Source organism: Eptatretus burgeri, chromosome 5 (assembly GCF_056783735.1).
Source record: "Eptatretus burgeri isolate ZD-2024b chromosome 5, Ebu_testis_v1, whole genome shotgun sequence".
In the NCBI taxonomy this organism is placed as follows: Eukaryota; Metazoa; Chordata; class Myxini; order Myxiniformes; family Myxinidae; genus Eptatretus; species Eptatretus burgeri.
In genome coordinates, this window is record NC_140965.1 from 1,840,533 (window position 1) to 1,860,134 (window position 19,602).

At 45.6% G+C, this 19,602-nt stretch overlaps 1 protein-coding gene across 5 annotated transcripts in view; it reads left to right on the forward strand.

Annotated features, from left to right (window-relative positions):
• LOC147025695 (xanthine dehydrogenase/oxidase-like) overlaps nt 1-19,602 on the forward strand; it is a 400,539-nt gene that overhangs the window by 173,923 nt on the left and 207,014 nt on the right. For all 5 annotated transcript variants that reach the window (XR_015057977.1, XM_085880369.1, XM_085880370.1 and 2 more), the window contains 3 exons: nt 4,855-4,944; nt 5,256-5,425; nt 5,917-6,043. Coding sequence is in view for 4 of the 5 variants with exons in the window: in XM_085880369.1 (XP_085736495.1) it covers nt 4,855-4,944; nt 5,256-5,425; nt 5,917-6,043 (387 nt within the window). In the remaining variant the exon portion in view is untranslated. The remainder of the gene's footprint in view (nt 1-4,854; nt 4,945-5,255; nt 5,426-5,916; nt 6,044-19,602) is intronic.

Consider the following 19,602-nt stretch of genomic DNA (forward strand, 5'->3'; position numbering starts at 1 on the left):
ATGCTGCTATCTTGTCTGTTCATGATTTTGGTGAGGATGTTGAGGTCACGAAGACATTCACTTACCTTGGCAGTGAAATTCATGTCTCTTCTGCCTGTGAGCCAGAGGTCAGTAGATGTCTCGTCGGGCGTGGGTAGTCATGGATTCACTGGATGAAAGAGCTAGTCTTCATGTCCTTGGTGCTTCCAGTTTTGCTATATACATGAGATTTGGACTCTGATCAGGGATCTGAGACAGATTTAACTCCTTAAGTACCAGGTCTCCTCAGAGAATCCTTGGCTATTGCTGGTCGGACTTTTTGTTCAATGAGCGGTTGCTTCGAGAGACTCAATGAGATTTGTTACCTGTATAGTCCGTGAGCATCTGGCTTGATTTCCGATCATCAATTTGGTTTCATACCAGGTCACTTCACCCTGGATATGCTGCTTCTGCTCTCCCAACAAGGGATGGAGGTACTCGATGCCAGACATGAAATCAGAGCCATATCCCGAGACATATCGTGTGTTTTGACATGGTCTGGCATTCTGCCCTGCTCACCACACTCTCTTCCTATGGTCTCTAAGTCTATCTCCACTCATGGCTCGCAGACTTCTTCTCCTGTCATGATCAACATGTGGCCCAAAATGGAGTTCTCACATCCCCTTTCCTGTCCAGGTTGGATTTCCTCAAGGAAGTGTTCTGGGCCCTGTTGTTTCTCTCGTTTTCCTCGATGATCTCTCCATCTCTCTGGAAAATCCTCTTTATCTCTTTGCTGATGAGTACACCCTCTGCCATACCATCTGTCATCCCTCAGACCGGCAAGCAGCAGCTTCTTTACGTTCTGCAGATCTGGATAAAATCACAAACTAGACCAACACCTGGAACATGTCTTTGAATCCTAACAAATCTCTCACTCTCACTGTCTCTCCGAACGGACTGTTTAGAACCCCCCCCCCCCCCCGCATCTACTTTCTCAACATTCCTGTGGAAGAGTTCTCTCATTCAAGCTTCTGGGTCTCACTATCTGCCACGATCTTTCCTGGGAAAGCCACATTGCCAACCCGGCCTCCACAGTCAGTCACCAAATGGGAATCCTCCGTCATGCCCAATCCTTCCTCGGCCCACCAGAGCTTCTGACCATGTACAAAACTTTCATCCACAGCCTAATGGAGCACTGCTCTCCCCTGGGCTGGAGCTCCTGCCTCTAACCTTTCTTGGCTTCACGCTATGGAAACCAAGGCATTTCAGGTCATTGGTATCTCCCACCGTGAGGCTGAGTCTTTGGGCCTCTCACTCTCTCACCGCAGGCAGGTCAGTGGCCTTTCTTTGTTCCAACGTCTCCTCTCCGGTCTCGCCCCCCTCCCCCCACCCCGCTTTGTCTGTGATATGCCCCCCTCCACTGTATTTCTGCAGGGCGCTCAAGGTCCGCCAGCAACCCCGTTCTGGTAAAACTACCAAAATCAAGAATTACTGCTCACCTTCACTCTTTCATTACACTTTTTCCCACCTTTGGAATAAACTCCCACACTCTGGGATTGAAGATTGTTCCCTCCAGGCCTTCAAAACGGCTGTTCACCACCACCTCTTATCTTCCCCCATCCAAATCCTCGATCTTTTCTGCCCATGTGAATCCACCCCAAAACCACCTCCTTCAAATTCCCTGCTTTCCTTCCTGAAAGTCCCTGTAATGTCCATCTTGTATACCCCTTGTCCCCACCTCATCCCTCTCCCTTCCACAGATCTCCTCATGTCTCTGTTCCCCACTGTTTGGTCCTTCCCTCTCCTGCCCCTCTTGCTGTGCGTTGTGTGTTTGCTCTCATACGAGCCTCGACAAGGTATACAACATATATATATATATATATATATATATATATATATATATATATATATATATATATATATATATATATATATATATATATATATATATATTTATATATTGTTACGGCTGTGGAAATTCGCAAACCACCATTCAGGTCCCGTAGGTGAGATAACTCTAAGTACATGTGTAGTTAGCCCTAAACCCGTTGTTTAGAGGGAACTTATGTGATTCATTCGGGCTGCGACGCTTTGAGTCGGGCGTTTTTCTGTTCTATCTTTATTTTGAACCAACCACGTCTCAACCGCCACCCTCACAACAACCACCACCATCTTCGCCACTACCCCCGCTGAAGAACGCCATCCTCCACGGTCCACACTACGACGGTTTCCGTGTTGGAAACCGTCGAGAACGCAAGGAGGGAAAGAAGAAGGCACAACGATGACTCGTGGATTTTCCCGCCTATTTTTCCCGTCTGACTTCCCCGCACTTTGGAGTGGCGGAAGAGCGATGCAGGTCAAAGGTGAGAAAAGGTGGGGGCCTCTTTTTGGGGGAATAATGCTCTGGCTCCAAGCCAAAAAACTGACTCCCTCGGCCCCCGGACGGAGCGGGGTGCAGGGAAAGCGTGAGGGCATGCCCCCTTCGAGAAGCTTCTCCAAGAAGCTCGAAGGGAGGCGGGGCCGAACACGGGGGCGGAGTGAAGGGCAGAGCCCCAGGCTATTAAAGTCGGACACGGGCAGAGCGCTTTTGGTTGGTGCTCTGGCTCTCTTGGTCCTCTTCCTGTCTTCCGGCTCGCTCGTCCTCTTCTCTTCGTGGTGGCCGCTGGCCTGGTCTTTTGTGGGGCGGTCCCGAGACCCCGCTGGCGGGATGGAGCGTCTTCCATTCCCCACACCGCGACCTCGAGCAACAACGTTTCCCCCCCCCCCTTCTATCCGCGCTGGGATAGCGCCGGAAACTCCGTCCATGGCATCGAGCGGCCAACACGTGCCAGTGCGAGGCATGCCGGAGAGGACTCGCCTACCACGCCAGGGCACGGAGTCGCGGCTAGGCGCGACCACGTCGACGGACATAGGAGAGGGACTCGACGGCCCAAAGGGAAGTCACCATTTCTTTTCGGGGTTTTTGTATGGATATTGTGGCGCCGTGTCTTGTAAAGTAGAACTGTGTAAGTGTTGCCGTGTGTACACGTATTCGGTTGTAACTCTGCGTTGTTGTTTCTTTTGTTTTCTTGATATAGGTGCATTCTGACTGTTTGGCTGTATATGTGTGCTTTCCGTGTGTCGCCTAATAAATGTGCATTGTGTGAACTGTTTTCCCGTTTTGCTTCGTCTCCTTCCTTTTAATTGACCCTCCACCCTGCTTCACGTAAAGGGTTCGTAGTGGGCTTAATACGCCCGATAATTAATCGGAAGCCTCGAGGTTGACGATGACACCGCTCGGTTATCCCGATTGCACGGAACGGACCGCTTAAGCGGTTCGTGTCCGGAGTGTGCCTGCGGCGAAGTACGATCGCCCGGTCGACCATCCGCGCAGGTACTTAGGTAGATCGAATTTGGCGAGCAACCCTATCCTGCGCGGGTGGGCAATTGGCATGGTCGTGGTGGGGTTAAACCCCCACCCGTGCCTGGCTCCCGGCGTTGTTCCGAGAGGGTCACAAAAGAATTGTCCGTTCCGGTGGGCGAGGCGGCCGCCATTCGAGTCGAGCGGCCGATCGCACGCCGGCGGGCGCGAATTCGCAACAATATCAATCAGCTGCGGCTGTATGGACATCTGGCTCGTTTTCCTGAAACTTATCCTGCTCACCAGATTCAGCGAGGGAGCCTCATGCGTAGAGGAGGCCAACGGGCCGACCACGTTCCTCGTGGTTGCAGCAGGTTGATCGGCATATCAAGGAGATGTGGATGGGCCTGGTTTCTGGCTGGGCGATGGCCAGACAGAGGTCCCTGGAGTGCTGACAGAAACTGGAATCAGCAACGTGCTGCTCCGGCACATGCTCCCATAACTGACCTGCAGTCAGTCGATAGAGAGACTGAGAAATTGTTTTGTGATCTGAGAATTTGAGAAGGGTTATAATGCATATTCCATGATCTTCATACTGAAAGGAAGCAGGCTCCCTTGCCTGTATTTCAGATGATCATAATGTGCAACCTCTTTTATGACAGAGGGTACAAATGCAACAAACCGAAAGTGAGGCCGTGAGCCCACAGTTGGACACAATAACCAAGGGAATAAATACCCCAACAGCAAATGTGCCTGATAAAGCAAAAGGTTTACAGTTTACACCATGTATTTGCTCCTTAATGAGCTAGTTATATTCTTTATACTTTGAAAACTCCAAAGCAAAAGAAGAGAAGAAAAGTAAAAGTAGGCCTCAACGTTTCGGGCAGCATGCTCTGCCAATCGACATGGTTTACACTATTTATTACCCCCCTCAACAACACAAATTAAATTATCATAATGTGTACCTGTGCTCGTGTTATTAAAAGATTGCTTTACACATGTTTATTTTAACACCTCCATGTTCAGGCCTCGAGTGAGTTTGTCGCTTCCACTGCCTGGGATTTCCCTGGGAGCGATCCAATATGTTTTGTGAAGATCGATGTTGAGGTTGTTGTGACACGTTTTATTTTAAAAAGTAAAATTAATAAAAAAAAAAACAAGTTAAAAGAAGGGAAAGTGATTGAATAGCATTTTGCAACACCCAGGATTGGTGCTTCATATGAAACCATAAGGCCAACATTCCCCAATTGGTCATGCAGGAAATATTTAAATGCACATTTATATTTCATTGGATTTCCCCGGGCAACGCCGGGTACTTCAGCTAGGTTTTTATATTTCTCATAATTAAATTATTAATCCATCAAATCATTGTACTGATACATTATTGTGGTGAGTACAGCAGAAATGTTTCCTGTCTGAGCTATAGAAAATAATGCTTGTCTTTAAATCATGTGTGAGTAAAATTCTCTTGAACAAACTGCAGGTTACAAGCTCTTGGTTATTTGAACTGAAGATGTGTTTGAATTCAGGATCTTACACAGGTATGTGTGTGACAGGGTGAACCAGGAGATTCTGTGCCGATGAGATTCAGGAGTGTGCTGGACGAATTCCAGGAGGAACCTTTGAAAAGTACTCAACTGTATCAGGTGCCTAGTAATGTATAATCGGCTTGTAATGTATCGGCTAGTAATGTATAATCGGTATAGTAATGTGATAATGTATAATCGGTATAGTAATGGCTAGTATAATCGGCTAGTAATATGAAAAAACTTCCTTTTACCTTTAAATTATTTGAGTGTTCCACGCTTACCCTTAAATTTCCATTCATAATTACAGATTGTGCAAGGTTTAACATGATTGGTTAGGTGGTCTGGATGAAAGGGGGTTCCACGGGTGCTTGCCGTTGAGATGATTGTCTAACTTGATTGTAACACTGGTCCTGATTAATTATTTACAGGAAGTTCCCACAACTCAGGCTTCTGAAGACCTTGTGGGTCGTCCAGTTGAGCATCTTTCTGCTGCAAGGCATGCTACCGGTGAAGCGGTATTCATCTCAGATGAGGTTTCAAGACGTGGAGAGCTGCATCTTGCCTTGATCACCAGCACCAAGCCTCATGCTCGCATCCTGTATGGGCTTCAGTATCCCTTTTTGGTTTATCAATTATGAGTTGTTTGTTCACTAAATGGCTATTCCTATGTTGATCTGGTTTTATTCAAAATGTCAGGATGGCAGTAAGAAGAAAAATAATTTGGGAGAAAAAGAGTAAAGATAATTTAAAAAGGAAAGCGAAAGAAAAAAAATAGAGAAAAGGAGTAAAGAGGAGTCTGTGAAACGTACTGAAACGTGAAACTGTGAAAAAAGTTATGTGTGGAGCATAATTATGATATTCATGTTGACATAATATATACGAGTAGGTTGTGAATTGCATCTTTAGATTATGAATTGCAGAAAATTAATCAAGGAGATGTATCGATACAATTTAAGTATATAATGTGTAGATGAAGTAAATTCATGTCATACAGAAAAAGAGAGTTAGAGTGCAAAAATGGAAAGAAAAGAGAAATTTGGATATGTTAAACCAAATGAGATATAAATACCTATTATGTACATTTTCCAGAGACGTGGATCCTTCTAAAGCGCTGTCTCTTCCTGGTGTGCGAGCATACGTTGGAGCTGCAGACGTTCCTGGCAACAACCAAATTGGCATTACCACAAAGGACGAGGAAGTATATGCAAAAGATAAGGTGAGAGGAGTTGCAATAAAAATTTGCCTTAATTTTGGATCTTTGGCATCAAAGAAAGATGATGGACAAGAGTATCGTGAGATCTCAGAGAGTCCGATCACCAGCATATCCTGATCTTTTTTTTTTTTTTACAGAGATAAAAGCTCATTGAAAAGCTATAGAATTTGAAACTTCCCTTTCTTTCATCAATAAGCTTGTTTTCTTGGGTATTTGGCAAAATTTTGAAGTGCAAAGTTATCACTGGTAAATGTTCCCCCTCCATCCCCCACCCGCCGACCCTCATAACCTCAAATATCTGCAGGTCTGTCACTGACAAGGCTGAATGCTTAAACTCTGTGTTTGCTTCTAAATATTGTCCCAACCAATCACATTCTGTACCCACCTTACCCAGTCGCACCCAACTGTCCCTGGACTCTGTGTCCTTTTCTTCTGACAAGGTGAAGAGCTTGCTGTCAAACCTCAACTCAGATTCTGCAACCGCTCCAGACAGCATCAGCCCACGTGTCCTAATAACCTGCTCTGCTGCTCTTGCTCACCCTCTCTCAGTTCTATTCACCCTCTCATTTGCTCAAGGTCATCTGCCATCTGCTTGTAAATCAGCAAACATTACTGTAACACATGAAATGTGCAAAAACAGATCCTTGCAATTGCAGCCCAATCAGCCTTATTCAAATTATCAACAAGTTATGGAATCCCTCATCGCTTCCAACATCAAATCCCTCCTCTTCTCCAATGGCTTGATTTTCGATAATCAATTTGGATTTACACCAGGTCACTCTACCCTGGACATGCCGCTTCTGCTTTCCCAACAATGCATGGAGGTCTTTAACGCCAGACATGACATCAGAGCCATCTTCCGAGGCATATCGCGTGTTTCGATATGCTATGGCATCCCGCCCTGCTCACCAAATTATCTTCCTATGGTATCCGACGCAATCTCCACTCTTTTGTTTTGAAGGCTCGTAGACTCTTTCGAAGGCTCGTAGACTTCCTCTCCTGGCACAGTCAACGTGTGGCCCTTAATGGAATTCTCTCATCCACTCTTCCTGTGCAGGCTGGAGTTCCTCAAGGCAATATTCTGGGCCCTGTACTTTTTCTGGTTTTCATCAATGATCTCTCCCACTCTCCTGAAAATCCTCTTTATCTCTTTGCTGGTGACCCACCCTCTGCTGTACCATCTTTCATCCCTCAGATCAGCAAGCAGCGGCTTCTTCGCTCTCTGCAGATCTGAATAAAATCACAAACGGGTCCAATATTTGGAACATGTCTTTCAATCCTGACAAATCTCACACTCTCATCACAATGTCTCTCCAAAAGAACCAGCTGAAAACCACCCCATCTACTTTCTCAACAATCCTCTTGAAGAAATTCTGTCACTCAAGCTTTTCGGCCTCACTATCTGCCATGATCTTTCTTGGGAAAGCCACATTTCAAAACTGGCCTCCAAAGCCAGTTGCCGACTGGGAATCTTCTGACGTGCAAAGTCCTTCCTTGGCAAACCTGAGCTCCTGACCACATACAAAGCTTTAATCCACAGCCAGATGGAGTACTGCTCTCCCCTCTGGCAAGCGGGTCCTCCTTCGTCACACCGATCTCAGCCTCACACTGTGGAAAACAAGGCTTTTTGGAACATTGGTATCTCCCACAATGAAGCTGTCTTTTGGTCTCCTACTCTTTCACCACAAGCAGTTTGGTTGTCTTTGTCTTCTACTGTTTCCTCTCTGGCCTTGCCCCTCCTGCTCTTTCTGAGATATATGCCCCCCATATTTCCGCAGGGTGCTCAAGTTCCACCAGCATCCCCATTCTGGTAAAACTACCAAATTCACAAATCACTGCTCACCTTCACTCTTTCATTGCTCCTTTTCATTGCTGTTTCTGGTGTATGTTCCCCCTCCATCCCCTCCCTTACCTCAAATGGCCGCCTCTGGAATGAACTCCTACACTCTCTTCAATCCCACTATTCCCTGGAGGTCTTCAAAACAGCTTTTCACCACCATTGCATGTCTTCCCCCATCCACAACCATGGCATTTTCTACCCCCATTAAATCACACCAAATCCACCTCCTGCGAATTCCCTGTTTTCCTTCCTGAAAGTCCCTGTAGTGTCCATCTTGTTAACCCGTGTACCCGCCCCATCCCTCTCCCTTCCGCAGATCTCCTCATGTCTTTGCTCCCTTCTGTTTTGTGCTTCCCTGTCCCGCTCCTCTTGTTTCTTGCTCCCTTTGTTATATGTTCTGTGTGTTTGCTCTTATATGAACCTCGACAATGTACATAAAATAGTCAAATTTTATAGGGAGGCTCTCCAGGCAGGAAGAAAGAAGACTACAATGACTATCGGTCGACCGCATACCTCTGCCAAGCTGACCAGTTTATGTTCTGTATGCCATTGATATACCGGATCTGGATCCAGACCTCCAAATTCTAATCGGCTTGTTCTTTTCACCTACCCTACTCATCCAACAATTTTTTTTTTTTTTTTCCAAATCCGTGTAAACCTTTTTGATATATCATGCTCTATATCGTTTTTTGTCCTAATCTATCAATGGTCATGAATTGCTTAATTAAATGAAATATATATATATATATATATATATATATATATATATATATATATATATATATATATATATATATATATATATATATATATATATATATATATATACACATACATAAAAAAACTCTCGTATTCGGATTTGGATCTCCAACAAAATCAAATTGCTTTGTCCTTGTCATCCACCCAACAACCTGTCCAACAAGTTTCATCCGAATCCGTCAGCAACTTTTTGAGATATCCTGTTCAGAGAAAAACAAACAGATGGGTGGAAACATAATCCCCACCTACCTTCAGTGGCAGAGGTACCAAAGGAGTATAGTTGAGCAATAATAATGAATATTGCAATGTTACAAAGAGAGGGTTATGGGAAGAACATATCCAACTTGAAGGAAATGTGGATGGATGTAAAGCAAACTGCAGCAAGATGAGGGAGAAAGCAGAAGCCATAAAGCTCTCCATGGTGAAAAGAGAGCAGACCCCTTGTGCTTCTGCTTCTTTGTGGAAGATATCAATGATGTTGACAGATTTTAATATGCACAGCATCCAGGAGAGAGGTGTCAAAATGGGCACCAACCTACAAGGGGGAGCAGTTGTCAATCGATCTTTGGGCAAAGGCATTGTAGGCTGTGAGACGTTAACATTTACCAGCAAAGACTTTTACAACAGATGGTGTCCAATCAGCAACTGCTTCTGGAAGCCAGTTTTGAAAGATCTCTTCCAGGACAGACAATTCAATTGTTCGATGTAGTCCATGGGCCCAGTCCAGAAATTCCACTTGTCGGTACCATCTAAGGAAACCAATCCTAGTTATGATTTTTGAATTGGTGTATATATATATATATATATATATATATATATATATATATATATATATATATATATATATATATATATATATATATATATATATATATCATATTTTGATGTGATAACCATTGCAGACTGGCAGCTTATTGGTAGTTATCATCTCTGGAATGTACCCACCCTCAGCATAATGAAAGCGAAAAGGCAAACTCAGAAACATTCACTGATGATGCAATTGCTGTTTCCACATGGGGCTAGAATGAACTGCAAACCACAAATACATGTCTGAAATGCTTTATTTATACCATCCGAATCATCATTTCTGTCATTCCTGAAGGCAGAATTTGTTTTATGGCAGAAAGGGGCGAACAATAGGGCCAATCAAAATGTTGCTGATTAGTGATTTTCAGTACATTTTAATTTATAAAATTGTCATACAAGTTCCCTGGGTAGTGCTACTGAACTGCAGTAGCCTACAACATGCACATGTTGTATGAGGAAAACATTTATGAACATTTTACAAGTTTTTACCACAGTTAAAGGAATTGCCCTTCCCCTACCCTATTTCCAACAAGCGTCCAAAATGTGAAATTTATGGATAACCCAAATTTCACCACGCTACTGTGGCATGTTTATGTACTATGTTTTACTCGTGCATATTTGTAGCCATGAATGTTCTTGTGATTGTGCCAAAACATTCACACCATGGATCAGTAGTCCAGTCTTCATCACTGTTATCAGCATCAGAGTCCTCGAGGTCTACAACCTCTTCCTCGACATCAACGGGCTGGTTGCTGCAGGTTCACAACTTGCACATGTCAGTGCACTTCAGGCTATGGGCAAGGCACATGCAGTCTGGGAGTTTGCACGACCGTCCACACTTGCAGGAAAGAAGTTGCAACACTGCATCCGGTGCTGGAGAACCCTGCATCCACTCGATGGCCAGCTTCCCATCATCATCAGTGGTCCAACCACAACCCTTGGGACTTGGAACATAGGGTTGGCATTGCAGACAGCGCCTCCAAATAGCAGCCTGGTAGTTTGCACGGAGGACGTGCATGAAGAGGCAGTCTTCACCTGGTGGAAGCTGACTGGACTCTCTCTCTCCCCATCTGGAACAGAAGAGTTGATGTCAGACCTCATTGACTTTCGTGGTGTTGGTAAACAGCACGTACATGTGGCAGGTGACCTCTTGCAGCTTTTGAAAGAGCTCGGTGGATACTTCCCATGAATGACCGAGCTGACTGAAGGCTTCTTGGTAGGTCTTATCAGACTTCATTTGCTTCAAGGCGCCCATCTTTCCCCGGCCTGCAAAGGCACTGACTGTATCACAACCGGAGAACACATGTAGTCCAACCAGGGCATCACAGACACTGTCTCCCATCGATCTAGCAAGCTTGTCAATGTCTAGGAACCGTGTGCGAGTTTGCGTACCACACTTCTGATACACGGGGCATGGGATGTCCTTATTGAAGGCAAGACACAGCACGAGGACATCTGTATCTTCGGCAGTGATCACCACAGCCTTGTACCCAGCCTCTGCTGCATGCAGAGCAGGCAGAAACATTCGGGTGTCTGCTTCCTCCTTCGTGGACTTCAGCTCTGCCACTTCCTCCTAGTGGTGCTTGGTTTTTTTTTTGTTTTTTTTTTTGATTTTCCCCCAAAACGTCAATATCTCAGAATGATAAAATGGTAAAAATGCAAAATACATACACTAAGCTGCTCTTCTGGAACGGTTATCACATATTGAAATAATCATATAGTTCCTACCAATAACTTAGTCGCCCTAAAGTTTGGTTTCCTCAGATGGTACCAATATATGCCTGGGCCCTTGTACTAATGAGCATATAATCTTCCACCAGTTCAACAGAGTGAAGTTGCTGCAGGCCTGTCATTGGAATGTGCAATTGTACAGTATGATGAGTAATCTGCACAGTAAAAGTGTTTCCAGAGCACGGGAGAGGTTATTAATGCATACGAGTAACAGGACTCGGCCCAAGGTGCTGCTTGTAGCGCTGCAGCCTCAATTTGGAGAGGAAATGAGAGGTTTCCGTTGAGAGCTGCTGTACATGCAGACATGTTGAGTGGAGGAAATCGGCAATCCAGGAAAGAAGGTGGCAATGTATTTCATAAGTGGATAATAATTTTTAAAATGCTAAGTTAAAAAGGGAATGTGGAGATGACAAACTAGTCTGAAAAAGGTCTAAAACAAGATAGGGATTATGTTGGTTTAGAGAGTAGCTAACAGTATTGCCCTCCATCACTGCCTCATTTACACTTTATCAGTTATTGCTTCAAGGTTCTACAAACATTCCACTGGCTATAACAATACTTGATTACTCTTGCAGTGTACCCACATCCTGAGACTCTTACAAATTAGCAGCCCGAGTACAATGTTATAATATCAGTACATGATCATCAACTTTTTACAAACTGCATGGACATCTCTAATTACAGCATTCTATAATTATCTGCATTCGTGATTGGTTACTCTAAGTTTATTAAAATAAAGAAAAGTAGGAAAGCCAATGAAGTTGCAAGAAGTCCCTGAAATTATATAGGAGCTTGTTGTACTTCTACAGAAATGAAATATTGGAGTTTCTAATACTTTTAGCTCGGCCTCGCCCTAGACAATAGCCTGGAGGCAATGATGTAGGGATTGTTGTGTGATGGCAATCCTGTTTGATACACTCTAAACCAAAATCATCCCTATCTTGATTAGGACCTTTTTTAGACTGTAGTTTGTCATCCCTACATTGCCTTTTTAATTTTGCATAATTTTTCTTATTCACCTATTTGTCATTTTTTACAATGTGGAATAACACATTGGTATGATACTCAGAGGATACCCAATCTTGGAGCAAAAGTGACAAGATATCTTGACACTGCATGTGTTCCGATATTGTCTTGAGTAACCCTGACTGTATCTTGCAGCTCTGTCTTATTGCTCATTTCTTAAAGAGTAATGTCTTCATCCAGCCTCAGGCCACACAATAACCTGCGCTTAGAAATGGTCAAAATAGTTACTGTGGATTAACAGTAGAGAGACCAACATCGAAGTGATCATGCTGAAGCCTGATGTACATCGCCATCTGCCTGACGTCAGGCAAATTTTCGTCAACATGCATATGGGAGTACCTTACCCAATCCATACTCTTGCTGTTGTACACATACACTGGGGTAGTCAGCAAATGTGCGAGAGTAAGAATTTCGTTTTCTGTACCCCAAGTACCTTCACTATCCATATGAGAAGCTCTTATGCAGGCTTCAACACGGGATACACCAGTGGAAAGCATGAATGGCTCAATATCAGACAAGTGTGTGACAATTGTAGAACGCACAGCTCCGTGTTGTTGTTGCGAGCCAGTGATGATGTGTGCAAGTGAAATAAACAGTTACCGTCCCCTTTGATTTTTTTTTAATCTGTAATGGTCTGTCTGGACTTGTAAGGATCACATCTGGATCACCACAACTCGTACTATTGGACCTGATGAAAATGAGACTGAGCATATTGCATACTGAGCGCTGCCATTCCTCAGTGATGGAATAGTACCTATGATGAGGCCATTCCTGTGTATCGGCTGTGTGAGGTGGTACTGTTGTTAACAGGTTTATTTTTCTTGTCTGACTTTCCATCATTGACATTTTGCTGTGAATTGGTACTTTTGTTTTCCCAGGTGGGTTCGCGCTTGAACTGTGAACCTCGTTAGTTTATATGACCACATCATAATGACAGCCCGTGTCTCAGGTAGATGGACTTCGCTGTAATGTCGACAGCTAACCTTCTATCTACATTGTGGGGTCCATATTGGTTCCAGTTCTGTGGTACCACTGAGTAGGAAAACACACATGTTGATCAAATGTGCAAAGGTAAGCATTTTGAGATCCGTGCCCCAGGCATACCTGTCCATCTTGTTTTGCTGGAGGTACTCATCCATGCTTGAATAGGTGCTCAGTCTCGAATAGCTTTTGATATGTCCCACCATACAGGGAGCAATATCTCTCTCGTGCTGGAGTATTTTAGCATGGACTGCCTTGTCGTGGTCTTCAGAACCTGTCATGACATATGACTGTGAGCGGAGCATGCAGTTCCCATCTGGTGTTAAACCTTTGATCTCATGTATGTCTCAACGAGTGAGAGGCAAGTCATGAGCACCAGCACTCACTCCATTTGGTTTCTCAAATGGAAGACATAAAGCTGCACAAGCATCGTGCTGCCACTCTACATCAACTGAGTGGAATCAAAATGTCCAAACTCTCTTCTCTTCAAGCTCAGTGTTTCCTTGTGGCTTCTCATCCTGCAACATAGATTTAACTTTATTAGTTCCAGTCTTAATAGCCTGGTGTTGGCTTAGTGGTTCGGGTGCCAGCTTGGGATCCTAGGGTCCTGAGTTCAAGCCCCGTTGGCCACTGAATTAACACCAAGAGGTTGACTCAGCCTCCAATCCTTCCGAGGTCGGTGAAATGAGTACCAATGTCCTGGTCCCGGTGTATGCCCCGTTTAGAATAGGTGTACCTTATCCCTGTGTGTCGTAAGAGGCGACCAGGGTTGGCATCAGGAAGGGCATCCGGCCATAAAACATTGCCTCAAGAAAAGCTAACCCCTGCTCAGCAGGGAAAAATGGCTGAAAAATGGCTGTCGTTCCAGCCTTAGTAGAGTTAGAAGTCTTTCGCTCTGCAACCCAGGCATGAAGCTTCATCTTGGCAGAGTTTGGAAGCCTTTCGCTCTGCAGCAGAAGTGCATTGCTTTTTTGCAGCTGGCTCATCATTTTGGCACACACCAATAAACTTGCGCTTTTTGGTGGCAGATGCAGCAGGGATGTCGCTCAGAATGACATCGCACGGTACCCGCTGTCAACAATGGGCTCTCGGCAAGTGGCTTAAGCACTCATGCAAGCACTCCAATTAAATGGTTGATAATGAACGGTTAGCCAGGCTGTCACTGCATACCATAAAGGATACCTTTAACTTTAAAGCCCATCTTCACCACACATGCAACAGTAAATGAAATAAAATGAATTTGTTCAAAAAATGACTTTATCCACAAAACAGTTGCTGCTGAATGCAGCACAACCCTGGAAATGTCGCAAAGTTTAATCGCCCGTGACTTTAACATTGCAAAAAATCCACCATTTGTTCCCTGCTCGTCTGTGCACGTGTTGCGTGGTACATCAGTTTGGGGTCCACGCAAACATTATAACTTTTTTGTGAAATTTCCGTTTTTGTTTTTATTTTTTTACTAGATTTGCTTTGATTCCCTGTGGAACACATCGTGAAACCTCCTTAAATATAGACACAGACCTCGCAGACTGGATGAGCAGTCCCTCTGCGGGAAAGGGCACGAGGTCTTGCAGTGAATGAATTGAATCAGACAGCTCAATCAGGTCAGGTATGGGAGCATGTGCCAGAACAGCACGTCGCTGTGTCCACTTTCCACCGGTACTCCAGGGGCCTCCGTCTGGCCATCCCCCAGGCAGATGCCAGGCCCATCCCCATCTCCTTGAGATGATGGTCAACCTGTTGCAATCATGAGGCACGTGGTCGACCCACTGGCCTCCTCCACTCATGAGACTCCCTCGCTGAGAGAATCTGGTAAGCAGGATCAGAGTCAGGAAAACGAGCCACATGTCCATACAGCCGCAACTGACGCTCACGGACTATGCAGGTAACAAATCTCATCCGAGTCTCTCTCAGCAACCGCTCGTTGGATACAAAATCCGACCAGCGATAGCTAAGGATTCTCCGAAGAGACCTGGTACCAAAGGAATTAAGTCTCCGTCTCAGATCCTTGGTCAGAGTCCAAGTCTCGCACCCATAGAGCAAGACTGGAAGTACCAAGGACCTGAAGACTCGGACTTTCGTCCTCCTGCACAGGTACCGGCAGCGCCACACCCCTTGATCCTGTGAATCCATGACTCCCCAGGCCCGACCCAGACGTCTATTGACCTCTGACTCGCAGCCAGCAGAGACATGAATATCACTGCCAAGGTAAGTGAATCTCTCCACGACCTCAACATCCTCACCACAAACAGACACAGACAGGACAGCAGCATCCAAGATGTCTCCGAAAGCCTGGATCTTAGTTTTGACCCAAGAAACCCGTAATCCCAATGGCTCCGACTCCTCATTCAGCAACTCGAGGGCCCCCAAGAGGATGTCTAAAGTCTCCGCAAAGATGACTGCATCATCTGCAAAGTCAAGGTCCGAGATCTTGACATTCCCAAATGACTCACCGCAACTTGATCTCTCCGACATCCTCCCTAGAATCCAGTCCATACAAGTGCTGAAAAGTGTGGGGGCAAGTACACATCCCTGACGAACTCCAGTAACAACTGGAAATAAGTCAGAGATGGTACCACCACACTTCACAGCACTCTCAGTACCAGAGTAGAGTTCAGACATCAGATCGATCAGTTTTGGTGGCACCCCACGAAGACCAAGAATCCTCCAGAGGACATCCCGATTCACTGAATCGAACGCTTTACAGAGATCAACACAGGCTGCAAGCAGCCCCTGCCGAAACTCTCATCTGCGTTCGGTGAGGACACGAAGTGCAAGGATACGGTCAATCGTTGACCTCTTTGGTGTAAAGCCTGACTGCTCTGGACGCTGGTGCTCAAGCAGATGGTGGCGAACCCTATCAAGAATTATCCGAGCAAAGACCTTGCCTGCCACTGAGAGCAGCGTCACCCCTCGGTAGTTGTTGCAGTCTTGGCGATCACCCTTCCCTTTCCAGAGAGGGACAACAAGGCCCCTCTTCCAGTCAGTTGGGATGATGCCTGTGTTCCAGGCAGAGCACAAAACTGCATGCAACGACACGAGTGCAGCATTTCCACCAGCCTTGAGAAGTTCGGCATGGATGCCACAGATCCCTGGAGCTTTGCCCCGTTTCAACTGGTTCACCGCAGCCCGTGTTTCCACAAGCGAAGGTGGACCACAGTTGATTCGAGGGTCAGCAACAGGGATTGTAACACCCTTGACGTCCAACTCGACAGTTGGGGGATCAGCCTGGTACAACCGCTCAAAGTAACCGGCCCAGCGGGCCTTCATTTCAGACTCCTCTGTCAAGAGCCTACCACTCTCTGCTCGAACTGTAGTGCTCCGAGGGATGGGCTTGGATGAACGTAATGCGCGAATTCCCCTGTAAGCGGGACGAGAATCACCTGTCCACAGGTGATGCTCTACCCCCTCACAGATTCCTCGCACATAGGCCTCCTTGTCCACCCTCAGTGCACGTACAGTTTTACGCCTCAGCTCCCTGAACAGCTCAGCTCTGCCATTCAGCCTGGCCCTGCGACTCTGGTCAATGGTATCCAGTGTCCCTTGAGAGACAAAATTCTTCTTTGCCCTGCGGTGAGCTCCAAGGCATCCACCGGCAACATCAAGGACGGTGGTCTTGAAGGCGCTCCACAACTCTTCAGGACCCCCCAAAGCACCCAGACCCCCCAAGTGTCCACTCAGCCTGTTCGCAAACTCCTCAGCTACTCTCTCATCCCTGAGCTTGGCAACATCCAGCCTCGGCTGGGATGGTACCATTCTCCATGATTTAAGGTGCAGCTTTAGAGTTGCTACAACAAGCCTGTGGTCAGTATTGAGGAACTGAGCACTCCGGTAGACCCTGCAGTTCTGGATCATCCTCCAACAACCGTCAATGAGGACATGGTCAATCTCCTTTGCCACACCGCCAGCGTTGGAATACCAAGTCCAGCGATGAGCTTGTGGGCGCTGAAACCATGAACCAGCCACCCTAAGTCCATGACTTCTTGCAAAGTCAAGGAACTTAGTGCTATTCTGGTTCATAGTTCCTGACCCATGGGGACCAACACACACCTCATAACCGTCCCTATCAGTTCCAGTCGATGCATTGAAATCCCCCAAGACTATAAGTGTGTCTCGTCTGGGGCACTGATCAACCACAGACTCGAGTGTGGCGTAGAATGCATCCTTCACGGTGAGATCACTCGCCTCAGTCGGAGCATAAATAGAGACCAGGGAAATGACACCTAAGGAGTGACGAATCCTTAATCTCATAATACGCTCGTTGACCGGTGTTACCTCAATTATCATTGGGGTCAGCTTATTGGACACAGCTACAGCAACTCCTTGGGTATGGTAACCATCAGAGCGACCAGACCAATAGTAGGTGTAACCACCCACCATTATCTCGCCGCAATCCGGTCTCCAAACCTCAGAGAGAGCTGCAGTCCCGATGTCCAAACGCATGAGCTCAGATGATAACAGAGACAGGTGATCATCCTCTCTTAGGGATAGGACATTCCAGGCACCCACCCGAAGGGACCGCCTCAGGTTAACCCAAGGAGACCGCTGTCTGGTGGACGACACCTCGGCACCACTCCGACACACTCTCCCGCAATCTGACCCAGGGATGTTACCCCGTGGTTTCCCTCCTATCAAAGATTGGGGGTCCCGAAGGCTTTGCCCCAATCCCGTCATCCGGTGAGCTGCCCTGCAAAGGGAAGCTGCACAGGAGGTACTCCCACGGAGTGGGTTTTCAGATTTTTTTGCGTTTTTGCGTTTTGCGGAATGAAGGGTTTTACGGTGGCCGGAGTGCAAATCCTGCCACCAACCTCCTAATAAGAAGTGACCCAACTGCAGGAGGACGTCCGCAGACACAGTTGGGCACTAGATATGGATGGCCGTTGGCTCACAAGGAGCTCCTCCGCCCTTTGACAGGTTTTGTTTTTAATCCTGCTGGGTGTCCATATCCAAACACCCTCCTCACCAGAAAACCTGGTGGGGGAGACGGTTTAGTCGCCGACAACCCGACCATGGAACAGGTTAGTACAGGTTTACATGGTACCTGTAGCAGGTCACAGATCAAACCTGACCTGACAAAGACAGCTCAATGAAGCTGGTTAATTTTGTTGCATTCCTACATTTTGGTTACTCAATATAATTCTCCAAACAGCAAAAAAAGAAAAGTTTAATGCTCTGAAAATTTCACATTTTCTGGTTCATGTATGGTGGAAGAAACATAGCCTTGCTTGCTTAAAGTAAATAGCTGTATCGGCTTAGTTATAAGACTCATTATTTATTTAAATTATCAGATTTCACAACAGATTTCGACACTGATTTAGTCAGGACGATATCCGATCATAAAAACCGAAATAATATTTCGATGATATACTTTAGTTCGTCCATGAGAGGAGATCATAGAAAATCATCTCATATAATGCATGAAATCGCTCCAAGCTCCGAATTTGAAAATTTGTAGTACTTACAAAAGCGATGTACACAACAATTCGTAGCTATGATGAACAGGCATTCCATATGAGTGAGGAGAGTGAAAAATAAACCTTATCGTGAAGAAATCGTTGCGGCCTGTTCCAAATAAAGCCATGGTTGAGCAGACCAGAAAACATGGCAGCTTCAGACCCCAGTGAGGTAACCCAGGAAACGCCTTAAGACCCAGACAGTGAGGTGGCCCAGGATCACCTGATGAAGGATAAAATTAAATAAGGCCGTTAATTATCTTCAAAAGGGGTGTTTTAATGAACCCAAACACCCAATTTTCACTATTGTACTTCCTTGGAGTTTTCTTGGTATGCATGCAAAGTTTCAGGCTGCTAGGTTTTATAGTTTTGGAGTTATGGAGGAGATTGACTGAAACACACATACACACATACACACGCACTCACACACACACACATTGCCTTTTATCAGTATAGATAATGAACAACAAGATGAATTCCTGGGTTTGAGCGATCTCGTTTTTTTGCTTCTTTTTTTTCCCCCTGCTTTTTCCATGGTATGGAGAACAGAAAAGTGGTCTCTGCCTCAACAATCAGCTGAACAGACCAGGTAGGCTCTCGTATGTAGCCGAGGTGACTTTGTAAAGAAGATACTCCAACTTTAGTTTTGTATGTAGCAGTTGGGACCGAAATTTTTTTCCGCGCCATCCCGACACAGAGAGTACTACCGTACTCTCTGATAAACAGAACATTTGGTGAGTAGAGTAGGGTGTTGTGGATACATTGAACACGTTGAAACAGAAATGGGTTATATCAAGTATATATGTAATCTTACCAAGACATGGTTATATTTTGTAAGCTATAGTTCAAAATGACTGATCAATTGCTAACAAAGAAAGAGAGGCTTTGAGAAAGCACAGATGGGTCTTGTGAAGTTAAAATCACAAACGCAGCATGAAAAACGATTCCTTATCTGAGTTTTACTC